We start from the raw sequence: 25455 nt of genomic DNA, 5'->3' as shown, positions 1-25455 counted from the left end.
TATTTATCAATAATATCAGGCTATCTACATCAAAAACAAAGATCAAGTATTTAGGACTGAACAGATTTCCATTACACAATCCATATGCTGTTAATATTTTTTTAATAAACTTTGCAGAATTTCAGACAACTATTCAACACTGAAAAAACTAAACAAATTCTACAGTTTTTATGATCCGCCATATGGAAACCAAAATTTAAAAGGTTCAATTATTAGACAACTCCAATAACACCAATAGTCACATGCTACTTGAACATTTTATGACTTTTATAACACTTCAGAAATCTTTTTGTTTGAGTAGGACTTTAAATATAGACATTTAGCACACTAACAGGCCATTTCGGCCCATGAGACTGTGCCACCCAATTAACCTATACCCCCCTCCCCAGTACATTTTGAACTGTGGGAGGAAACTGGAACCCCAGGGAAAATTCACGCAGACATGGGAAGAATATAAAACTCCTTACAGACAGTGGGGGATTCGAACCCCGGTCCAGATGGCTGTTTCCGTAAAGGTGTTGCGCTATAGTCAGGTCCACAAATTGTACTGGACCCACCAAAATAAATCTGCATTACTCTATTGCTTGTTTGGCAGATATCTAAAGTAAATTCTTTCTGACAGGACACATTTGTTGCAATTCAGGCTATATAAAAGCGTTTGGTGTAAAACTGAAGTTCAAATATACCTGTTATCCAAAATTAATTGGACTTATCTCTTTAAACAGACATGAAAGATTTTAATGAGAATGACCAATTTATAATCAAGTTCTTTGTAACCAAAACTTTACACTATAGCAGAGTAAAAACTTACAATCCTACTTTCCACATCCTCAGAACATCAACAATTTGCATGGAGTTACTGCTATACTGTTGTTAAAGTTACTGAATTTGAAAATTCAACAAATAATTTCCATGTTAAAAAAAAGAAAGTTGGAACTATGTATCATAAATCAGTGTGCCGTCAATCTAAAGTCCCAATGCAAGGCCCAAACTTGTACTTTACATTTTAGAAGACAAGGGGTTTATCAATGCGTGAAGCACAAAAATCTGCAGATGCTGTGATTGTAGTAAAAACACACTAGGCCTTTTCATACCACATTGTAAAAAGGAGATTTCTCTGAAATTTTCACAGGAATCCTCCTGTGAACCTGCAGTGTGAAAAGGTCAGCCCGGGAATTTTAAACAGGTCCTTGGACCTGGGAAATTTTCCCAGACCACCCTCTCCCTGTACTGTGAAGAGCCAAATGGCCAAGCAGGAAGCTCGTAATGTCAGCATTTGCATGCTGCGTCACATAGGCGATTAAAATTAAAAAATACTTACTCCCAGAGAACAGAGGGCTACTTTAGCCCGTTGCAACTGCAGCACAATGAGGTATGAATGGGCGTCCTCATTAACCATAATCCCTCATGCAGCTGTATTTCCCAGAGTGATTCCAGTTGCATGAGGGATTATGGTTAATGAGGAAGACTACTCATCCAACATTGTGCCACCATCACGACATGCCGAAGCAGCCCCGAAGTTGGGGAATGGGGTGGCCAGGCAGGCAGGGAGGGGTGGGAGTGGGCGAGCAACCTACCAACGGCCGGGGGTGGGGGAGGGAGCAGGTGGACAACAGACCTACTGACGACGAAGGAGAGGAAGCAGGCAGACGACCAACCTACTGACGGCCTGGGGGGGGGGGGGGGGGGTCACTGACTGACCAACCTACCAATGGCCGGAGGAGGGAGCAGGTGGGCAACCAACTGACCTACCGAGGCCGGGAGGGAGGAGGAAAGTGATGGCTGGGAGAGAGGGAGTGGGTGAGCAACCAACAGATAGCCGGTAAAGGGGGGGGGGGAAGAAAGGAGGAATGGAGCGGGCAGGTGAGTGATCAACAGACAACTGGGGGGAATGGAGAGGGAGTGGGCAGGCAACCAACTGTCAGACAGGAGGGAGGGAGCGGGCAAGTGACCAACAGGCGGGAACGGTTGGACTATCGATGGACAGGCAGGGGAAATTACTCCTGTGAGTGCATAATGTATCAACGGTTGGGGTGGGACTCTTCCTAAATTGCCAAGGAGGGCAAATTCCCAGGAATTTGGATTGCAGTGTGAAAGGCCCAGGAGGTCTGAATTCCTTGGAATTTGTCCTGGACAAAGTAGGGTCATCGCTCACCTGTTGTGTGAAAACATCTAGTGAAATGCTGGATAAACTCAGCTAGTTTTTTCAGCATCCATAACAAGCGAAAATAAATGGTCTTTTCAGGCCTCAGCCTTCTTTAAACAATAAGAAACAGGAAATCTTTTGATTAAATGGGAAGGGGGGGTGAGGGTGGGGGGGAAGGAAGGGGGGGAGAAGGTGAGAAAATGACTATATATTCAAGAGAAAAATGTCTATGTATTTTGGTCAGTATGGTTTTATAGTGTGAAAAATTAAAAAAATAAATAAATAAATAAAAACAGGAAATCTCAGAATTCAGACAATGCTGGAGGGGAGGAACCCATACCAACAAAAAGTGTTAATTTGATATGATAAGAGGAGAGAAAATAATTTATTTTGTCTGTGCGAAAATAGACAGAGGAAGGACAGAAAGAGCTGGGGGAAGGTGATGGAGGAAGAAGTGGGGGGGGGGGTTGATAAAATCCAATTAAGTCAATATTAATACCATCTTATTGGAGGTTGCCCAGTCAGAAGATGAGGTGTCGTTCTTCCAATTTTCAGGTGGTCTCAGTCTGGCAGTGCATGAGACCATGGACAGACATGTTGGCAAGGGAATGAAATGGGTGGCCACTGTGAGATCCACCATTGCATTGGTCAGAGCAGAGATGCTCAACAAAGTGACCTCCCAGGCTCCAACCTGCCTCTCCAGAGACCATAATGGGAGCACTGGATGCAGTAGATGAACCCTGCAGATTTACGTGAAATGTCGCTTCACTTCGAAGGATTATTTGGGGCCCAAAATGGTGGTTAGAGGAGGTGTAGGTGCAAGTGGAGCATCTCCTGCGGTCACAGGGGTAGATACCAAGGGGACAACTGAACAAGGGAGTCACAGAGGGAGAAGTCCCCGCAGAAGGCGGAAATGGGAGGGGATCATGTAGTAGGTGGTGGAAATGGAAGAGGAGGATGTGTTGGATGTGGAGGCTGGTGGGGTTGTAGGTGAGGACAAGAACCCTGCCCTTGTTGTGCACGGGGGCAGAGGAGGCCAGAGCAGATGTGAAGTACATGCGGGTAAATGCAGAGTTGATGGTGGTAGAGGGAAAGCCAGTTTTTTTTGAAGCTGCACCATGCTGTTACAAATCAAACAAAAATACAAAAGTATGCTACAAATCAACAGTTGTACAAAAATATTATAGAATTTCTTATGCAAACTAAACCAAGAAACATGATGTTCAATGGCAATATTCTTCTTAGATAGAGTTGAATCATATTTTTCATAGAGTAACACAGAACAGAAAAAGCTCCTTTGAACCATGATGCTTATGTCAGCCACCAAGCATCCACAATTTACTACTTGGCAATTCAAGTGCTAGTCCAGATACTTGTTAAACATTAAAAACATACCTGCCTTCACCAGCTTCTACAATCATCTTTTGGGTGAAAACAATTTTCTCTCAGATCCTCTTTAACCCTATTACTTCTCACCTTCAACCTATACCCTTTGGTTCTAAAAGCTCTCTTATGGAGTAATGTTTCTCACAATCCAATCTCTCTATGCCTCTTATACTTTTGAATAGCTCTTCACTCAGCCTCCTCTGCTCCAAGGAAATTAAACTGAAACTATCAATTGTTTCCTCATCACTACATCCTGGTAAATTTTCTGCACGCTCTCTTCAGTGCATTCCTCTTGTGCAGCAACCAGAACTGCACACAGCACTTGAGCTGCTGTCTACCAAAGTTTTAGTAAATTGTGCTAGGATCTCCAATGCTATGCCAAAACTAATGAAGCCAGCATATTCATCGCCATATCTACTTGCACTGCCATCTTTAGAAATCAGACATTTATATCAAGTTCCCAGTTTCTCAATATCCTCAGGTCCAGACTTAAGGTTTTTGCTCTTCCCTCATCACAATTCTGACATCATTCTGTCCAACTTCCGAGCAGATCAATACCAGTCTACAATTTAAGATCATCTTCCTCACGAGCACCACTACTGTCAAACTGGAAACTTATTAATCATACCTATTATTTATGCTGTGCAAGAAAAGCAAAGTTTTATCCAACTCTGACATTTATTAAACCCATTTATTCTTAAGGTTGGGACAAAACAAAAAAAAAAACAAGAGAATTGGAATACCTTACATCCTGTTTGACATAGGGAATAATACAAATGAAAACGTTAAATAGCCCCTCAAGCATATTCCAGCATTCAATAATAAATAGCCAGTAATACAAAATTTTAGAATTTCATCCCATCAAGGATTTTAGAAAGTTAATAAATGCAGACTCAAAATATCCAGGCTTTAATGAAGTGCCAGCTTATTGGTCCAAAACAAAAAAATTTTCAGCTCCTCAGATGTGCCAAATACTGACGATCCTTCATTTTGGCTTGCGGTCAGCAATTTACTGCTTGGAGGTGGCTGGGTAAATGCCAACTTGGTCAGCATGGGCAAGTTTGACCAAAGGGTCTGACCTACGCTCTTTGACTTTGTGTAGCAGTCGGACAGCTGCTGTGCTTTCAGTTTTGAAAATAGGAGGACAGATCCTGCAATAAATACCTCCACAAGAGACAGATAAATCTGAGTACAACCACAACGGATTGGTTTATACCCTTTTTAATCCTCCGATCTAAACAGATTCATATTCCACAATGAGAATTTTCAAAATTTTGGGTATTGAGGCAGAAAAGTAATTTAAATACAGGCTTCTTTGAAAGATGCAGAAAATCAGATTTAAAAAAAAACACTTGGAATTTTTTCTCTCGGATGTTAAGTTCCCCCCCCCCACAAAATCAGGCCCTGGGGGGGGGGGGGGAGACTGGGTAACGTTAAGTTTTAAAAGTTCATGGACTGAACGTGTTTTCTGATTAAAATAGCCCCCCCCAGAGTCGAAGACACTTGCGCATCAAAACCCTGGAAACATCTTCATCCTCGACGGTAGCGGGTTGTCGGAGGGAGCAAATTAGAGAAATGTCATCAACACTACCTCGCTTTCCACAACACTGACCTTTCGCTCTCCAGATTGAGCCCCCCGGAGATGGGGATTGGGGGTGGGGATGGGGTGGGGGGGGGGGGGGGGGCAGGGAGGCTCATTATTTATCTGCCAACCTAATTCCTCGAGGGAAGAATCGGCGGCCCCCACTGACACGGGAGGAACACATCCATATGCGGAGAAGCGCAAGTACGTCAGCTCCAGGCCAAAGAAAAACACGAGCGACAGCAGGCCCCGACACCCCGCCAGCTCGACCCTTCAGGGAGCAGAGACTTGGACCAGACACGTTCATTCCCCCACCCCCCCCCACCCCACTCCCTCCCTCCATAAACACACACATTGTTAATCAGCTGGCTTCTTCACAACAATCCTGGGCACGGCGTCCAGAAGCTGGACACACTCCCCCCCCCCCTCACCACCCCCCCACCCCCCCCCTCACCACCCCCCCACCCCCCCCCTCACCACCCCCCCACCCCCCCCCTCACCACCCCCCCACCCCCCCCCTCACCACCCCCCCACCCCCCCCCTCACCACCCCCCTCACCACCCCCCACCCGGGCTGAAAGAAAAGGACAGCGATGAGAGGCAGAGGCGAGTTCGGGAGCCGCGGCGGCGGCGGCGGACGAGACGCCCCTGCGCCCGCACCGCACACTCGGACAGCGGGTCCCTCGAGCAAGCCAAGTCTGCGCATACGGCTTTCCAAACACAATACTGGGGGGAGGGGAGTGGGGGGAACACGAGAAGATAGATTATATATAGAGAGAGATGTTTAAAACGTACCTCCGCTCTGCCCCGCACTCACCCGCCTCAAACGCAACCCTCGCCGCGCCACTGCCGCCTACCCCCGGAACGCTTCAAAATGGCGCCAATTTGTCTCGGGCTGCACCAATGAACGACAGCGGCGGCGGTGAGCCGGTTTGGCGGGGCGGGGGTGTCAGTCACAGAAGGGGGGGGGGGTGGGACGCTGTCAACAAATAGGGTGAGTCCCGCCGAAGCTTGGGCGCGGGTCCCTGAGCGCCCTTCCTGGTCGGCAGCGATGTTTTGGGAGGGAGCGGGAAAGAAAAGGGGAGTGAAGTCGCCAACCGCCTTGCAAATCATGTTTTGGGGGGGGGATCGGGAAATTGAAACACTGTTGGGGGGGATCGGGAAATTGAAACACTGTTGGGGGGGATCGGGAAATTGAAACACTGTTGGGGGGGATCGGGAAATTGAAACACTGTTGGGGGGCGCGAAACCAGACCTATCACTGAATCTGAAATGAGTGAATGGCCTTTTAACTTGTTAAAGTACATGGAACATTTTGTTTAATCAAAGTTTCGCCCTAGGAACTCTATGATTCGGGCGACTCTGCTGGTAAAACTGGAGCAAGAGCATCTCCAAACGTCGAAGGAAAAGTATTGCAAGCTTGGAAAGTGAGTTTCGAGGATTTTGCTCACACTTTACAACATCATTTGTTACAATGTGGCTGCACGACAGAAATAATAGATTTATCAAGGGAAAGTTTTCAGAATTCGTATAAGAATCGCTTCGTTAGACATTAAAGATCTCAACAATTACTTTTTGCTCTGCATGTTTCCTGCTCTCGCCGTTGACCCCATTCCTATAATTGAGAGGGTTCATGTCTAAGGTCACAGATATAAAAACAACACCCTGTATTATTTTACCTCGACCTAAGAAAATCTCCCATGGCACCTCATTGGAGCATTAGATTAAATCTGATAACAATAACAGAAGGATCGTATCAATAAGTGTAAATAGTGATCAAGGTCAAGGTTGGGTCTTAATTCTGGAGAATGAGGCCGGGAGGATTTTGCACCAAAACAACTGGAGGTGGAGACTTCTTTTGCATTTCCACCTCTCACCAGTCAGTGTTGGAATGATTAAAGAAGTGGAGAAATGCAGTTATTTCAAATAATTATTAAAGAACTGGAGGGTTTCCAAGGTCACTGAAATATAACTCGAATAAGAATTACTGTATGAAATTGGACTTTTGTTGGATCAGGAGCCAATATTGAACAGCCAGCATGGATGGCAGCAATGATTGAATAAGATTGATATGCGTGAGCAGTTTTGAATCGGCTTGTATTTGTTGTCGGGTGCAAGGTCACTTTAGAGAACATTCAAATAGTTTGTAAGTATTAAAAGCATCTGTCAGGATTCTTGCAAAACATGAGCTAAGGCAGAGGGGAGGTGATGTTGTACAGATGGCAGCAAATGATCTATGATGCAGAAGCTGTATTGTTTGCATATCTTGGATAGCGTCAGTAATTAGGGAGAGGTGAAAAGTAAATGGAGTTTGTGGTGAGGATTTTAAATAATTTTATCTTCCTAATAGTTGGCAAAGTAAGACAAGTAGTCAGACCAATTACAAAGAGTAAGGGTGACTTGTGGTATTTACATTAAACACGGCACGTCAACTTGCATGTAGAATTTGATGTTCTATTTTAATGTGATGTAGTTGGTCTGGGCAAGGAGGAGACTTCCAAAGTAGTTTTAGCCTCCCAGGCCAAAAGGGTGGAGATAATATGGTCAATTGTATGAAAAGACGAATCAGAGGAATTCAAGTACGGAGTGGAGACAAAGTTGCTCATAGACATGTTCATATAATGGTGGTGAGATTACAGGAAAAAAAATCGAGCATCTTAAGTTCTTGAACGTAATATTCAAGTGCAATGTTGCATTGGTAATTTCTAGTAGATATGTTTAAGCATGTTTACCCTAAAGTTCCTCCAAATACTAATGGCGCTGTTGCACAAGGAACTTCAGCCTTTACACGTTTCTTCCAGAGGTGACGAGAGAACCGCTAGTTTAAAGTGAAAACTGAATTCTGCGAGCTAGATACAGGTATCCAGGCTAGCTTTCCTTTCCACAAAGAGTAAAATAACATGTGTTTTTTAATTCTAAATTGGTTTTGACTAGAAATCAAGTACCCAAACTGCTGTTGTGGCAAGTGGTTCTCCCAAAAGAGTCCATGGATTACAAGTTACGCAACAAACATCTGCGACATGTTTTATTGTCACGTTGCAGAACATGGAACATTAGAGCACAGTAGAGGCCCTTCGGCCCACAAGGTTGCGCTGATCTATGGAAACCTGCTCTACAACAATCTAATTTTTCCTGACTTCATATCCATAACCCTCTATGTTTTAACATCCATGTGCCTATCTAAAAGTCTTTTGAATGACACCATTTTACAAGCCTCCATCACTGGCCCCAACAATGCATTTCAGGTACCCACCACTCTTGAGTTTTTTTTAAATAACTTAGTTCTGACATCTCCCTTAAATTTTCTTCCATTCACCTTAAACAGACGTCCTCTGGTAATTACTGTTGTTACCCCAGGAAAAGAATGTTCGCCCTCACTAGGCCTGTCATAATCTTGCATACCTCTATTAATTCACACCTCATCCTTTATTGCTCCAAAGAGAAAAGCCCGAGCTCTGTCAGCCTTACTTCATTTGATGTATTCTCCAATACAGGCATCATCCTGGTAAATTTCCTCTATATCTTCTCCAAAGCATCTACATCCTTCCTGCAATGAGGCAACCAGAACTGAATGCAATTCCTGTACTCCATGTGTGGTTTTATAGAGCTTCAACTGTAACTCATGACTCTTGAACTCAATGTTCCAACTAATGAAGGCCAACATTCCATGAGCCTTCCAAACCACCCTATCAACTTATGGGATCTGTGAACCTGGACCCCAAGATCTCTCTGTTCCTCCAAATTGTTAAGATTCTTGCCATTTAACTACATACTATACCTACAAGTTCAACCTTCCAACGTGAATTCATACTTATTCAGATTGAACTCCATCTGCCACTTCTCTGCCCAACTCCTGTTTTAACCTATTACAAGCTTCTATGCTATCTTCAACACCCCCAACCTTTGTATTTTATCTGGAAAAAAATGCTCAATAATGAGTTGATTGTCATTTCTTTGTACAATGACCTTCTGAACCAAAATTCATTCTTGCTGCAGGCAAAGAGGTACTTTTGTAAAATAAAAACAACTACAATATTATAGATTAAATTAAAATTATTCCAACTTCTGATGACTGCTAATACTTGAAATAATACTTCATTAGCCAGGTAACAAACAATCAAAGTATTGCTGTGAGAATACATGCTGCTATTGCCCTCGCAGTACATCCATTGCAGATTTCATCTACCTTTCAGGGGGGGGGGAAAAAGGATTTACAGAGGTCAGAGATGATTCAGCAGCCAGAGTTCAAGCAACATAACTCAGAGCACTGTGTAGCTTGTGAACACTGTGCAGGCAGTGAAAGGTGAGATCATAGAAGAGTTTGAAAGCACAATTTTAAATGAACCAAGGGAAATAGAGAAACTTGGCAGGTCAGTCTGCATCCCTGGATAGAAATTGTCAGTTGATGTTTTGGTCAGGACCCTTTATCAAGGCTAAAGTTAGATGGGGTTATTATCAAAGAGGAAAGAAACTGGGGTGGGGGGAACTATTGGAATATTGGACAGAAGATAGGAGAGCAGAGACCATTGGTTGGGTGCAAGGGAAAGGTTTAGTAAGAAAAGAATTGAAATATGTAAATAACAAATGCAAACTGATGATCATGCCAAACCAAATAATTCCATCTGCCTGGGACATGGTCCATATCACTCTATTTCCTATATGTTCATAATTATTAAGTGCAAGCCTTTTTATCTACCAAAAGAATTTACATGTATCATTGCTGTTGCAGTTTATGTACCTCCAGACGCGAATGCTAAAGTAGACATGAAAAACTTCAATGCTGCTATGTTGCTATCAGCAAGTTGAAGTCATTATATCCAGATGGACCCTTTATTGTGGCTGGGGACTTTAATCACTGTAACTTCCAAAATTCCATCAAAAGGTTACGTTTAATATGTGGGGTAACAAAAACAAAATCTTAAATCAGGTTTATACAAACGTGCCTGATGCTTGCAAAACCACTATCTTCCCTCACTTAGGTCAGTCTGACCATCTTCATTAATTATGTTTCCCAAGTACAGCCCAGTTATTAAACAAGCAACACCCATTAAGATCTGGCTGGGGGGTGCTGACTTGGTTCTTCAGCAACATTTTCAACATACAGACTGAAGTGTGTTTGCTGCTCGTGCTACAGTAGATTCATATACCAATTCTGTTCTTGAGTATATCAACAAGTGTGTGGATGGAGTGACATCACAGGAGAAAATAAAAATATTTGCAAATCAAAAACCATGGATGAACAGTGAGGTTCACCATTTACTCAAAGACAGAGATTTAGCCTTCAGATCTGGAGACTTCTGGATTAACCAGGACCAACTTAAGAAGGGAAATCTCTCAGGCTAAATGTATATATATATATATATATATATATATAAACAAAAGATCGAAGAGCATTTCATATCCTCAGACCCTCAGCACGTGTGCCAGGGCATACACACTATTAATCGTCTAGTATTGGGTCTCCTTCTAGTTGTGACTCCCTCTCTGAGGGAGGCACACTCAAGTCCCAATTTACATCAATAGAGTAGTGGTGGAACATTTATTGAGCTTTAAATTCCTTGGTGTCCATATCTCTGAAGATCTCACTTGGTCCCTGAATTCTTCAATTCTATTTAAAAAGGCACCACAGCATCTTTATTTTTTGAGGACCATGAGGAAGATGCACCTCTGACCAAGGAAACTGTTGGACTGGTGTGAATGCAGAATTGAGAATGTGCTCGTATTTAGCTGTGGTTTGGAAATTGTATTGCGCAAGATCGCAAGGCATTCCCGCAGGTAGTGAAAACTGCCTAACAGATTATTGGCATCCCATTGCCTACTGTCAAAAACATCTATAGGGTACGATGTCTGAGCAAGGCAAGAAGCATCATCAAATATGCATCACACCTGACACCCTAACCATCCGACTGCCCACCCATTCACCGATAGGAGCTCCCAACTCCCTGACTGCCCACCACTGGAACTCACGACACCCCATACGTGGAGCCTTGCCTCAGCTGCCCGCTCATCGGAGCTTCCGACCACGGACCCTCGCCCCAGACTCCCACCCATCCGAGTTCCCAATGCCCTGAAAACGGACTTACAACCCAGAGACAGTTATCAAGCTCTCGATGCCTTGAGCAGCGGAGGTATTTACCATGCCCAAAGTGTGAACTGTATAAAAGTCAACCCCCCAACCCCACAAATTATGTTCATTTTTGTAATTTTTTTCTAATTTTGTAGCACATTGTATAATTGTTCCATTCAATTGTTTATACTTTAAACACCAAAAAAAATATTTTAAAAAGAAGACAACCTCTGGGTGAAATAAATCTCCCTTTTAAACCTATGCCTTCTCATTATAGGCATGTTTGAAATTAGTACAAGGTTCTTACCATCTACACTCTCTATTCCTTTCTTTCTTTCTTTTCCAATCTTTTTATTATTATTATAATTTATAAACACATACAGTTCAAAGAGATATGAAAAATACATAGTAAATAACGAATTAATACAGAGATATTAAACAATAATATTACAGAATAAATTTTTATTTTCCAATCTTTTTATTATTATTATAATTTATAAACACATACAGTTCAAAGAGATATGAAAAATACATAGTAAATAACGAATTCCTTTCATAATTTTGTATACCTTTATTGTCTTCCCTCAGATTTCTCTGCTTAACTACAAAGCAGATGCCATCTCCTGGTTCTGCACTCTGCTCTGGGACTCTTTGATAAATGGACATCTATATCAAATTCGTCTTTATTGACTACAATTCTGTCCGCAGCACTATAGTCCAAAATAAATTTATTCTCAAATTCTAGGATAAAGGTCCCAGCAGCCACATCTGCAACAGGATCGAATTTCTGACTTGCAGACCGCAAGCAATGAGGATTGGTGACAATACCTCCTGTGATAGTCCTCAATACTGGTGCTCCACAAGTCTGGGTACTTTTCTCCTTACTATACTTCCTGCACTCACATTGCTGTAACTCCATCTACATTCTTGTAGGTGATAACATTGTTGTTGGTCAGTTGTCAAACAAAAATGAATTAGAGCACAGGAAGGTGACTGAGTGTCTATCTGGTGGCATTGAGTCAAGACCCAATCTCGCCCTTGATATTGGCAAAATGAAAGAGCTTTACATTAACTTCAGAAAACAGGGTAGGGAGGAGAGCACACATTCCCATTTACATCAACGCTACTGAGTTAGAGACAGTGGAGAACTGAATATTATTAAGGTAAATATCACCAACAATCTGTCCTGATCCAACCACTTACAACCATATAATTGACAACTTTCTCAGAATCCTAACAAAATTTGGTATGTCCCCAAGGTCTCTTACCAATTTTTACAGGAGCACCTCAGAAAGTATCTTATCTGGTGCATCACAAGGGTACTTCACCTTGATGAAGGGCTCAAGTCTGAAACGTCAGTTATGTATTTTTTACCTTTGCTTGGACCCTGCTTGACTTGCTGAGTTTCTACAGCTTTGTGTTTTTATTTCAACCACGGTATCTTCAGATTTTCATGTTTTACTGGTAAGGGTACTGCTCTGGCCAAAACTGCAAAAAATCCATCGAGAATTACGAAAGCAGTTCAGGCCATCATGCAAACAAACACCTTTCTTCCATCGACTCTTGACTATACCTCTCCTCTCCTCCCCTGAATGATCTCCACTGTTTTCATTTATCGATATTAGTCACATTTTTCCTTTATTTTAATCCAGCTCTCAATATGTCCCGATATCAAGGGTTCCTTGAACTTGAGATCTATACCTTTCACCCTTATGGCACAAAATTGGCCCTAAACTCTCATTATGTAATTCTTAAATGTCAGCTTTTTCTGATGTAGACCAACCTGCAAATAACACTCCCATAATTGCTCTGCAATTTTCATTTTCCAATTATAATTTTTTTGCCAGTTGATCAGGAACCCACATTTGCCTTAATTACTGTTTGCCTCATTTTTGTATACTTATGGCAGTTCTAGCAAAAAATCTGCAAGTCTGGGACCACTTCTGCTTTTGCCATAAACTCCAAAAATCTGGCATTTAATTTTTCAGAAAGTTTGATGGTTTGACATTTGGCTCAGTAATTATGACTGAATGTGAGCCACGGGACCAGAGTTAGGGAGGGGTGACAGGTCAGTTGAAGTGCAGCAGGAACCAGGTCTGAAGTGTGGGATGAGTTTGTTATCAGGGATTTTTTTCAAAAAATACTTTATTCACAATAAATTATTTACAAAAAATAAAAAGTTTCACATCCATTCTGTCAATCATCTACACATTCCTATGTACATTATTACATTTGTTCTGTAACTATACCATTAGCACCCCTGTGGCATCTTGTCACCTCCCCCCCCCCCCCCCCCACCCACCCTGTTGCTTGAGGGATTTCCCCTCTATTTCAGCCCAATGCCCGGTAATGGGAGCACTTGACTGTGGTTCTTCCCCACAGCACCCTTGAGTTGGCTGCACCAAGCCTCTGTGGGTCTCTCAACATGTACTCCTGCAGCCTGGAATGTGTCAGTTGGAAGCATTCCCTCACCAACATTTCCATGTGCTGAAAGACCAATCAGTTATGGGCATTCCAAAGTGTGTTTTTGATAAGTTGCCAGGTGACAAAGCACTGGGCATTAGGAATGCCAGAGTCTGAGTTGAGAGTGCTTGTGCATTTGCTGTTCTTTTTAAATTTTCAATTCACTAGAAAAACTGTAATTTCTACTATATATAGGTGCTCTCCTACTTACAATGGTTCAAATCCAAACTTTCAATTTTGAATTCCAATCTGTTCCCATGATTGTAATATGCAGTACAATTTCACATCTCCACCATCCAGCAATTAATTTTAGTTTAATGTTTCAAACATTCTTCAATGTTTGAAAGCCCAGGGTGCTTTCAGTTCTGTACATTAATGTTTTTTTTTCCCAGTGTAGAATAAAGGTACTCAAATTTTAATTATAAAAAAATAGTACAAGAAGATTTTTTTTTTGACTTATGATGGACTTGCTGGAATGTGACCCCTGTTGTAAATTGAGTAGCACCTGTAACATGTTTTATTTTTTAAAATAAATTTTATTCAGAATAAATTGACAAAAAAAGAAAAAAATGTATGTCCAAAGAGACTTTGTGGGTCGGATACAGGAACACACAGACAATTACACACAGAGAACACCATTTTGAAAGTTGCCTTGTCTCCTATGTCCAGCTGTTTGTATCATTGTTCAGTTAAAAACTGTAAGCATTCATAAATCTAGATGTGATTTTTCATTGGAAGCCTGTTTTCTCAGAGACAAGTTGACTGCTACTTCAGAGCATTAAGCAGTTCCATTATTGTTATCCATTGAAACCTAAGAATGGATGTTTGCTCAGAAGTACCTGTGTGCACACACAGCCATTCTGCTTATTGGTCTGAGCAGACAGCCAGAAGCATTTTCTCATTAACTTTTGGAGAAGAAGGAACTTCAAACTCAGGAAAGACATTTAATCAAACAAGCAGGCATTTGTTTGATAATTTGTATGAACAAGCAAGAAGGCATTTGAAACTTGAAACAAAAGCCAGCAGTTCATGTGATATGAACACTCCAAGAAGGCATTTTTAATATTGCACCAGTTTCATCTAAAGAGTAAAAGATGCAGTAATCTTCAATGAGGGAGGTACTGTTGTGTTTTCTCCCTGTGATAAGGAGAGAGCACTTCATTTAACCCTTGTCCAGATTGGTGAAATCATCATGCGAAACATCCATGCAAGAGAGGGGAATTTGTGAAAAAGTCATTTGTGTTAAGAAATAGTTCTCTAAAAGCAAATCTACAAGAATTTATGAGTTTGAGAACTTTGGAACAGCAATTTAAAGACTGAGTTTCAACACAAAATATTTCTAAGACTGAACTTTAAAATCATCTCTTCAGAATTATAATGATTTGGGATTTGCCCCCCACCCCCTACACACACATTTGTGCATAGTTGGGTTAAGTTTAGACTTTAGTAAGATTTTATATTATTAATAGTTTTTAATAAAAATTATTGTTTTGAAGATACCATTGTCTTGAATTTATATTGCTGCTGTTGCACTGCTTAACGTTCATGATATGTTCTGTGAAACTGGGCATTATGGCAAGAGGATGTTGTGCGAACACCATACATAATTACAATAAATTAAACTTCCTTTTATTTCATTTTTTAAACTTTTATGTAAACACTTTATTAACCTATTTCACATACAATTTAACAAAGAGGATCAGGATCATCCACATCACTGTTCTCAACTTCCTCCCTGTGGCCAACCATTTAAATTTTGGGTCATACTCCCACACCCATTTAAATTCTGGGTCATAATCCCACACTCACTTGTCTGTTCATGGCCTTATGTATTGGCCCACACTGACCACCCACAGATTGGAGGAACAACACCTTATTTTCTGTCTGGGCACCCTCTAGCCACATGGCAGAAACATTAACCTGCTTGCCTTTTCTTTCCACTCCCCCCTTTTCCTGTCCTTCCAGTTCTTTCACCCACACAGCCCTGCTATCCCCCTCCCCTTTAGTGCTGCTGTACCCTCCCTCCTTTCTCCCTCTATCATCTCCTGTCTTGTCACCCCTCCCCCTTTTGTTCGGACATTTGTCGGCATTTTCTCATACTTTGATAATTGAAGAATTTAAGCCTGAAACGATGGTTATGTAGCTTCAGGTATTTTCAGGTGGCCAATTGACCCGCTTGTAAAGCCGCATATTTTGGGAAAATGCGGCTGTGGGAAGGCCACGTGAATGTGCAGGAGGCGCCTGCAAGGCGAGTTTGGTAACCCTCCTCCGAGAGGGATAATCCCCGCCTCACAGTGGCCTGACAGCTCCTCTCCCAGTCCCCACATTGTCAGACGGCCGGCGCGGGCTGTTCTCATACTGTTGGGACTGATTTCGGGAGTGGGGAGAAGGGGGCTGGTCGAAACAATGCCGGTACCCAACTCGAGAGACTCCTTCTGCCTCGCCGGCCGCTCCAGTCCCCGTACCCGCCCACCCCCCCGGGTGCTCCAGCCCCCGTACTCACCCGCCGGCCACTCCAGCCTCCTTCTCCCCCGCTGGTGCTCCAGCTGCTCCAGCCCCCATACTCACCCGCCGGCCGCTCCAGCCTCCTTCTCCCCCGCTGGTGCTCCAGCTGATCCAGCCCCCGTACTCACCCGCCGGCCGCTCCAGCCCCCATACTCACCCGCCGGCCGCTCCAGCCCCCATACTCACCCGCCGGCCGCTCCAGCCTCCTTCTCCCCCGCTGGTGCTCCAGCTGATCCAGCCCCCGTACTCACCCGCCGGCCGCTCCAGCCCCCATACTCACCCGCCGGCCGCTCCAGCCCCCGTACTCACCCGCCGGCCGCTCCAGCCCCCATACTCACCCGCCGGCCGCTCCAGCCCCCATACTCACCCGCCGGCCGCTCCAGCCTCCTTCTCCCCCGCTAGTGCTCCAGCTGATCCAGCCCCCATACTCACCCGACGGCCGCTCCAGCCCCCATACTCACCCGCCAGCCGCTCCAGCCTCCTTCTCCCCCGCTGGTGCTCCAGCTGATCCAGCCCCCATACTCACCCGCCGGCCGCTCCAGCCCCCATACTCACCCGCCGGCCGCTCCAGCCTCCTTCTCCCCCGCTAGTGCTCCAGCTGCTCCAGCCCCCATACTCACCCGCCGGCCGCTCCAGCCTCCTTCTCCCCCGCTGGTGCTCTAGCTGATCCAGCCCCCGTACTCACCCGCCGGCCGCTCCAGCCCCCATACTCACCCGCCGGCCGCTCCAGCCCCCATACTCACCCGCCGGCCGCTCCAGCCTCCTTCTCCCCCGCTGGTGCTCCAGCTGATCCAGCCCCCGTACTCACCCGCCGGCCGCTCCAGCCCCCATACTCACCCGCCGGCCGCTCCAGCCCCCATACTCACCCGCCGGCCGCTCCAGCCTCCTTCTCCCCCGCTAGTGCTCCAGCTGATCCAGCCCCCATACTCACCCGACGGCCGCTCCAGCCCCCATACTCACCCGCCAGCCGCTCCAGCCTCCTTCTCCCCCGCTGGTGCTCCAGCTGATCCAGCCCCCATACTCACCCGCCGGCCGCTCCAGCCCCCATACTCACCTGCCGGCCGCTCCAGCCCCCATACTCACCCGCCGGCCGCTCCAGCCCCCATACTCACCTGCCGGCCGCTCCAGCCCCCATACTCACCCGCCGGCCGCTCCAGCCCCCATACTCACCCGCCGGCCTCTCCAGCCCCCATACTCACTCGCCGGCCGCTCCAGCCCCCATACTCACCCGCCGGCCGCACCAGCCTCCTTCTCCCCCGCTAGTGCTCCAGCTGATCCAGCCCCCATACTCACCCGCCGGCCGCTTCAGCCCCCATGCTCACCCGCCAGTGCTCCAGTCTCCTCCCTGCCGGCCGCTCCAGCCCCGTGAGTGGGGAGAGAGTGGGTCAGCGGGATCAGTGTGGGGACGTCCCAGGTGACAGCCCAAGGGACAGGATGCGCATCCCGGCGCAGCTGTCCTTTCCAGGGGCCAGCGCTGCGCTTTCTCCGCTGCCACCTGAACTGTAATTTAAAGGGCCGCTTCGGCTTCTCAGGCGCAGTCTTAGCGGAGAAGGCACCTGAAAAAGCCTTTTGCCTTTACTGCCTCAAGGCCACTGTTTAACCTGCTTAGCTTTTCCGGCATTTTATGTTTTTACTCATCTTCTCTTCTACCGTGCCAGCCATTTCCACCTCCGGCCTTGTCCCCCTCTCCTCCCCAGACCACCTTTCGATTCAGGCGCCTGCCGTCGTTTCACTCAGGCCTCAGGCCCCGAAACGTGGGTTACCCTTCACGTCCGACGTGACCTGCTGAGTGACTCCTGCACTTTTGGGCATCGCACAAGAAACAATGTGCCAGAGAAATCATTAGGCGAGAAAAAAAAATAAACAAACGTTTCGTCTTGCCGTTGTATGTTATGAATATGCATGGCTGATCCACGGCGGATTAGCATATTAATATTTGGACTACAACTCCCGGCATGCTGTTGGCTAATGACGTTTGCAGGTCGCCATTTTCCCCGTGGTGACACGATCGGCGTTGAATTCGAGTGATCGTATAAAAGGCCAGTTTTTATATTTAAAAAAAAGATCTTCACGGATAAACCTCTTACTAATGGTGAGTTTACTTTGTGACTTTTTTTCTGTCGTCTGCTGTTGTCGTTCATTGTTGTTTTCATTTATTTGGTTGAAAACAAAAATGCGCCTGAAGGATTGAAGAAATTCTCCTCCTTCCGGCTCCCCAAGGTTTACTCCGAACTTCGTCTTTTGCCACCGTGATTCTGGTTCGAGTTCTTTTACGGAAAATGAAACAGACTTTGGAGGGGGGGGGGGTGGAAATATTAGTGGCTTACAACTCTCCTGAGGCCTCTAAATATAGCCATTTATTTTGTATCGGTCAGGCCCACGGCCTTAAAGTTGCGTGCAGTATATGACATGTAAAGCTCTCCCCTCAGGGCCACTTGTATTTTCTTTATTTCAAAGATATTATTTGCTATGGTCGTTATATTTTTTTTGAAAAACCTTTAAATAGTTAAAAGTAACATTTATACGCGATTCACGTATTCTGAAATCATTGTTCAAAAGGTGCATTATTAAGTTGGTGTCACTTCAATTCTCTCGTCACGTTAACCCAGACCAAAGAAAAAAAGATGGAGCCCCTGCAAATAACCTCCCACTATTTAGTAAGATCAAAAATGTTCTGATCTACAATATAAAGTTGTTTCTCGGTATGCATCTCTTGTGTAAAAAATCAGTGTTCCAATGAGATCCACTTATTTCCCTAAACTCGAAAATCATCAACTGATTTTGCTTTCCTTTTTCCTCGAAAAGATGTAGGAATTAAAATATGAATCCAAATGAAGACATGAATAAAATGTTACATTTCACTAAGTAAGCTATTTACTGAGATCATGACTGATCTTTTACCTTAAATTATATCACTTTCCTGTACTAACCCCACTTTTGCTTCCTATTATCTATAAATCTATCCGTTATGAATCTGCACAACCACAGCCTTCATGGCCCTCGTTGACGGAGAATTCCAAAGATTTGTGGCATTTTGAGTGAAGAAATATTTTCATCTTGGCTTTGGATGATCATCTTTTCTAAGATTGTTACCTCTTGTTCAAACGTCAACTGTATATATCTGATTTCAATGAGATCATGATTCTTCTGAACCCTTAAATGTTTGCTCAATCAACTTTACTTTTGTATGGCAAGACTGATATCCCAGCAGTCAATTTGGTGAACCCTTACAACATTGCAAGGTTATTCACTAAAATGCTCTATGATTTTGTTTGTATCATCTCACTTGTATAAAGGTTAACCTTTGATTTAACTTTCCAATTCCTTGCTGTACCTTCATGCTAACTTCTATAATAACCCATCTTTTTAGTATCTTCACACACAACTGAATAACCTTGCAAATTCATTCTTTATACATCACCTGTCATTCTTTTGCCAATTTATTTGCATGAGTGTGTCTCCATAACAGCCCATGCCACTTCATAATTTAATTTCTCACTTTCCTCTATATCATAAATTTAAAAATATTATATTTTCCCCTTTTTAATCCACCTTCTGGCTATGCATTGCAATCTACATCTTCTTTATGTATTCATAAAATTTTCATGATTTGTTTCTTCCATTTTTAATTCTGCTTCCTAGCATCCTTGGACAATCTGCTAATTTCAATTAACTTGTGTGAATTTGGACTTCCTCTCGAAAAACCATATTACTATTTTTTTTTGCCTTGATTGAGCGCCCTTTCTCTCATTTCTCAGACATTGACTTTTCTCATCTCCTTCCCTCTCCTTCCACTTCTGCACATCTTTGGTTATTCCTGGTCTTAAAATTTGAGAAAGCCCAAAATAATTTTCCCCTCTCCACAGATATTGCATGATCTAATTATTTGAGAAGTTTTGTTGTACAGTAGAGCACCTTTGGTGAAACCCAGTGGCCAACCACTTTAACTCCACACATCATTGCATCACTGTTATGTCTGTCCATGATCTTGTGTACTGTCAAATCGAGTCACCTGAAAATTGGAGGAACAGCACCTTGTATTCTGTCTCCATGGTCTCCAGAGAGCATAAATATTGACTTCTCCAACTTCCAATCACACCCTCCACTGACCTCTCTTTCCTTATCCCTCAGTCTCCCTTCCTCCAGCTTCCTACCTCCTATGCTTCCTTCTCCTATCACACAGCTATCCTCCTTTGCCCTCTTCCCCCATCACTTTTCAGTTATTATATTTGGCCCGCAAGATCATTTCAAAAATGTATTAGAGGTGTCCCGCCCTGCAGCGAGAGCCGACGCTGTTTTTTGGTAATGTCACCCCCACCATCCTCCCCCTTCATTGCACATCCTTCCCCTTTGTAACACGAGAAGTCTGTCGATGACATCAGCCGGCAAGCCAGTTGGAAGGCTCCCCGCACAACCAGTCACTTCTCCCACCTGTCGAGCGGTGCGGCGGATGGGCGAGCGCCTGTGATTTCCTGTCGGCGCGACGGGCATGGCAGGCTGCGCACGGCCCCTGGGCAGCGCAAGCCCCGCGCAACTGGCACCGGACGGCCCTTCCACAGCGCGAGCGCACTTCTCCCGGTCGCCACGGCCTTCAGCGCTTGCACCCGCGCGGACCCCAGGGACGGCTGGTTCGGCCCTGCACGTGAAGAGAGATGGTGGCTGTCCGCAAAGGCTGATCGGCAGCGCGCTGGGCCTGAGTGGGTGGGTAAGCAGGGGTGGGCAGAGGGTGTAGGTGAGGAGTAATGGGCAGGGGAAGTTATGGTGGTGCGAGGGGCAATTAGAGGGAGGGATGAGTAGAAGGAGGGGTGGATAGGGAAGAGGTAAAAGGGGAGGGGTAGGGCGAGTAGGGGAGGGGTGATTAGAGGGTGAGAGACGGGTAGAGGGAGGAACAGGTTGAGGGGAGAGGCAGTAGAGGGGTGTGTATAGAATGGGGTGGGTAGAGGCAGAGTGAGTGGAGTGAGGGGTGAGTAGAGGTTGGGTAAAGGACTGGTCAGGTAGAGGGATGGTGGGTCGAGGGTGAATCGAGGCCTAGAGCCTGAGGAGTGAGCAGGAAATGCTGAGTCCTGATGCAGGCCAAAATGGACACAGTCTGTGAATGCTGACTACATCTCCACAGGGACCAAATAGGTTTCCCTCAGGTCAAACAAAGGGTGAACTTGAGCTACCTACTCCTGACCTGTAACATTATCCTCCTAAAGTTATATCCTAAAGTTTAACATTACATATGTTGAAAGAAGAGAAAACATGCAGATGTTGTTGAAAATTTTCAATAAATATTTAGTTCGGCCCTCGACTTAGTCCAAGTTTTGAATTTTGGCCCTCCGTGAATTTGAGTTTGACACCCCTGGTTTAGAGAGTGGATTGGCATGTAGAATTGTGAAATTATGGCCATTAGTAAAAATTGGTTGCAGGAGGGGCAGGACTGGCTAGAATGGGAATGATATGCCCACAATGATGGGGTTGTGTAGACTGCCCAATAGTCAGTGAGCATTGGAAGAGCAAAACTGTAGAGAGATAGCAGGCTGCCAGAGTAAAACCCTTTTGGATAGAGGTGAAAGTATTTTTGGAAAAAATATTAAAGTTAAAACTCCTACTTGATCCTACCTTATTTTTGTTGGTAATGTTAAAATGATTCGTCTTAAATTAAGATTAACTATGTGAATTCTTACGATTAGCTTTAGCTATTTCCAGAAAATGCATAGCCATTACTTGAAAATCAGATGTAGATTTAGAAATGTTAAGATAGCATGCCTAATTATGTTCTTGTATTCCACTTGGAAAGAATAACTTATAATTTACGTAATAAATGTCATTTCTTGAAAATATGGAGCCCATACTTGCAATATATTGAATTGAAAGTTTTAGAGCTCTCAATAACTCGTCCTGGTGGTAATTCTTAGCACCACAGCTACTTGAATTGAGGTTATATTTGTGCTTTTCACATTCTTTTTTTCCTTTTTAGTGGTTTATGTGTGATTGGGAGGGATAAAGGGGTGTGTGTGTGTGTGTGAGACATACACACACATGTATTTTTTTCCAATTTATTAATAATTGTAGATGTGCTTTTTAAAACTTTAAAATAAAATATTAAAAAAGATAGCAAACAGCTATAGGAAACATAAGGTTGTGTTAGAGGATTTTAACTTTCCACATATTGACTGGGAATCCCATACTGTAAAAGGACTGAATGGCTTGGAGTTTGTCAAATGTGTTCAGGAAAGTTTTCTAAATCAATATATAGAGGTACTAACTAGAGAGAAGGCAGTACTCAATCTCTTATTAGGGAAAGAGACAGGACAGGTGACAGAAGAATGTGTAAGGGAAAATTTCAGGTCCAGAGATCACAATGCCATTAGTTTCAAGGTAATTATTGAGAAGGATAGGCCGGGCTTCGGGTTGAAATTCTAAATTGGAGAAAAGCCAATTTTGAGGAATCTAGAAAGCATGGATTGGGTTAAGTTGTTTTCTGGCAAGGATGTGCTAGGCAAGTAAAAGATCTTCAAAAGTGAAATTTAGTGAGTACAGGATTTGTATGTTCCTGTCAGGATTAAAGGCAAAGTTAACAGGCATCAGGAACCTTGGTTTTCGGGGGATATTGGGGATCTGGTTTGGAAGGAGAGAGAGGTGCATTGCAGGTATAGGCAACATAATAGCAAATTAAGTACTTGAGAAGTATAAAAAATGCAAAAAAAAAACAAGAAAGAAATCAGAAAGGCTAAAAGAAAACACAAGGTTGCCTTGGCAAACAATGTAAAGGAAAAGCGTATAGGTTTCTATAAGTATATTAAGAGTGAAAGGATAGTAAGAGACAAAGTCTATTCCCTCAAAGATCAAAGTGGTTGGTTATTTATGGAGCCAGAAGAGATGGGGGATATCTTAAATGGTTTTTTGCATCAGTATTTACTAGGAAACTGGTTCAAAGTCAAGGGAGGTAAGGAAAACAAGCAGTGAGGACATTGGTCCTATACAAATGAAAGAAAATAGGTGTTGCTGAATCCTCAGGACTCGACAAGATATTCCCTTGGACGCTGAGGGAGGCTAGTGTAGAAATTGCAGGGACTCTGGCAGAAATATTTTAAGTGTCTTTAGCTTGAGTGAGGTGCTGGAGGATTGGAGGATAGCTCATGTTGTTCTGTTGCTTTAAAAAAAGGCTCCAAAAGTAACCCAGTAATTTATAGGCAAGTGGCCCTAACATCAGTAGTAGGTAAATTATTGGAAGGTGATCTCAGAGATTACATATACAAGTATTTGGATAGCCAGGGACTGATTATGGGTAGTCAACATGGCTTTGTGCATGGTAGATTGTGTTTAATCAATCTTCTAGAGTATTTCAAGGAGGTTATTAGCAAAGTTGATGGATGCGGTTTACATAGACTTTAGTAAGACCTTTGACAAGGTCCAACATGGGAATTTTGTCAAGAAGGTTCAGATGCTCTGAATTCATGGTGAGGTTGTGAACTTGATTTGACATTGGCTAGACAGGAGAAGCCAGAGAGTGGCTGTAGATGATTGCTTCTCACACTGGAGGACTGTGACTAGTGATGTACCTCAGGGATTGATGCTGGGACCATTGTTGTTTGTCATCTCTATCAATGATGTAGATGAAAATGTGGTAAATTGAATGAGCAAGTTTGCAGATGACACAAGATTGGAGGTGTTGTGGATAGCAAGGAAGGCTTTCAAAGCTTCTAGATGGATCTGGACCAGTTGGAAAAAAAATGGCTGAAAAGTGGCAGATGGAATTTAATGCAGGCAAGTGTGAGGTATTGCATTTTTGAAAGATCATACACAGAAAATGGCAGGGTACTGAAGAGTGTGGTATGGATCTTGGAAAATATTCCCTAAATATGGCATCATAGGTATGTAGTGTTCTTGAGAGCTTTTGGCATATTGGTTCAGAACTCAACATTCCAACTCCTATTCTCAATATTTTATGGTAAAGTTGTATAAGAGATTGATGAGCCAAATGTGGAGTATCGTGTGCAGTTTTGGTCACCTAACTATAGGAAAGATATCAATAAGATTGAGAGAGTGCAGAGAAACTACCAGGATGATGCCTGGATTTAATGACAGGGCAAGGTTAAACAGATTAGGACTTTAATCCCTGGAGCATAGAAGAATGAGGGGAGATTTGATACAGGTATTTAAAATCATGCAGACTATAGACCAAGTAAATATGGGTTGGCATTTTCCCTGAGGATACGTGAGATACAAATCGGAGGATGTGGGTTAAGGGTGAAAGGTTAAAGTTTAGGGGGAACTTCTGCATAATGAATGTGGTTGGAATGTGGAATGAGCTGCCAGCTAAAGTAGTAAATACAGGCTCAATTTTAACTTTTAAGAAAATTTTGGACAGGTACATGGATAGGAGGGGTATGAAGACCTGTGGACTGGGTACTGGCTGGTGGGACTTGGCAGAATAATAGTTCAGCAGACGAGAAGGGCCTGGTTCTGTAATGTTCTAACTTCAGGCAAGATCTCCCCTAAAGGAAATCATGCTGACTTTAGCCTATTTTATTTTGTGCTCTTGAGTTTCCAGAAGCCTCTTTAATGATGGTCTCCAGAAACTTACTGACTAAAGTTTGGCCAATAATTTATTTTGTCTCTCTACTTTCTGAAGTCTGGAGTGACATTCACAATTTTTCAGTCCTCTGAAATTGTTCTTGAAAGATCCCTAATCATGTGTTCACAATCTCTAGCTGCCTTTTCAGAATCCTGGGCTGTAGTCCATCTGGTCCTGGTGACTTTTTTCACATTCAGCCCAAGCACTTTCTCCTTCGAAATAATGACTACACTCACTTCTACCCTCTGACTCTTGACTTTCTGGCACATCACTGGTGTCTTCCTGAGTAAACAAAGATAAAAATATCTATTAAGTTCATTTGCCACTGGTATTTATTTCCATTACCACTTCTCCAGCATTTTCAAGCTGTCCGATGTCCACCGTTATCTCTTTTTTCTCTTTATATCTGGGGGAAAAAAAATGTTTGTATCTTCTTTTGTTAGCATCTTTTTCTCCCCTTATTGCTTTTTTCAGTTTTTGTTTTTAATAGCTACCCAATCCTCTGGCTTCCTGGTAATTTTTGCAATATTGTATTTTCTATTTTGCTATTACACTTTCTTTGGCTTCATTTTTGGCTACAGTTGCCTCATCCTCCCTTTAGAATGCTTCTTCTTTGGGATGAAACGATTGTGCAACTTCAGTGTTATTCCCAGAAACTTCTGCCATTGCAGCTTTACCACAGAACATTAGAGTTCAGAAATAGGCCCTTCTAATCAGTGCCAAATTATTATTCTGCCTGCACCC

At 43.6% G+C, this 25455-nt stretch overlaps 2 protein-coding genes across 11 annotated transcripts in view; one reads left to right on the top strand and one right to left on the bottom strand.

Annotated features, from left to right (window-relative positions):
• The window catches only part of pds5b (PDS5 cohesin associated factor B), a 275445-nt gene extending 269413 nt beyond the window's left edge, over positions 1 to 6032 (bottom strand). For 3 of the 7 annotated variants that reach the window (XM_069891620.1, XM_069891619.1, XM_069891618.1), the window contains exon 1: positions 5909 to 6019. The gene's annotated coding sequence lies outside the window, so the exon portion shown is untranslated. Of the gene's footprint in view, positions 1 to 5908 lie in introns of all 7 variants that reach the window. The other 4 variants (XM_069891626.1, XM_069891625.1, XM_069891623.1 and 1 more) reach the window with 4 other exon arrangements.
• An 11503-nt stretch (positions 6033 to 17535) lies between these two features.
• The window catches only part of LOC138739475 (NEDD4-binding protein 2-like 2), a 53756-nt gene continuing 45836 nt past the window's right edge, over positions 17536 to 25455 (top strand). Inside the window, exon 1 of one of the 4 annotated variants that reach the window (XM_069891617.1) lies at positions 17536 to 18240. In XM_069891617.1, coding sequence (XP_069747718.1) covers positions 18238 to 18240 — 3 coding nt within the window. In that variant the 5' untranslated portion in view covers positions 17536 to 18237. Of the gene's footprint in view, positions 18241 to 18298; positions 18407 to 25455 lie in introns of those variants that run through there. The other 3 variants (XM_069891613.1, XM_069891616.1, XM_069891615.1) reach the window with 3 other exon arrangements.

Source organism: Narcine bancroftii, chromosome 7 (assembly GCF_036971445.1).
Source record: "Narcine bancroftii isolate sNarBan1 chromosome 7, sNarBan1.hap1, whole genome shotgun sequence".
Classification (NCBI taxonomy): domain Eukaryota; kingdom Metazoa; phylum Chordata; class Chondrichthyes; order Torpediniformes; family Narcinidae; genus Narcine; species Narcine bancroftii.
Note: the sequence above shows the minus strand (reverse complement) of the source record. Positions and strands in the feature narration are given on the sequence as shown.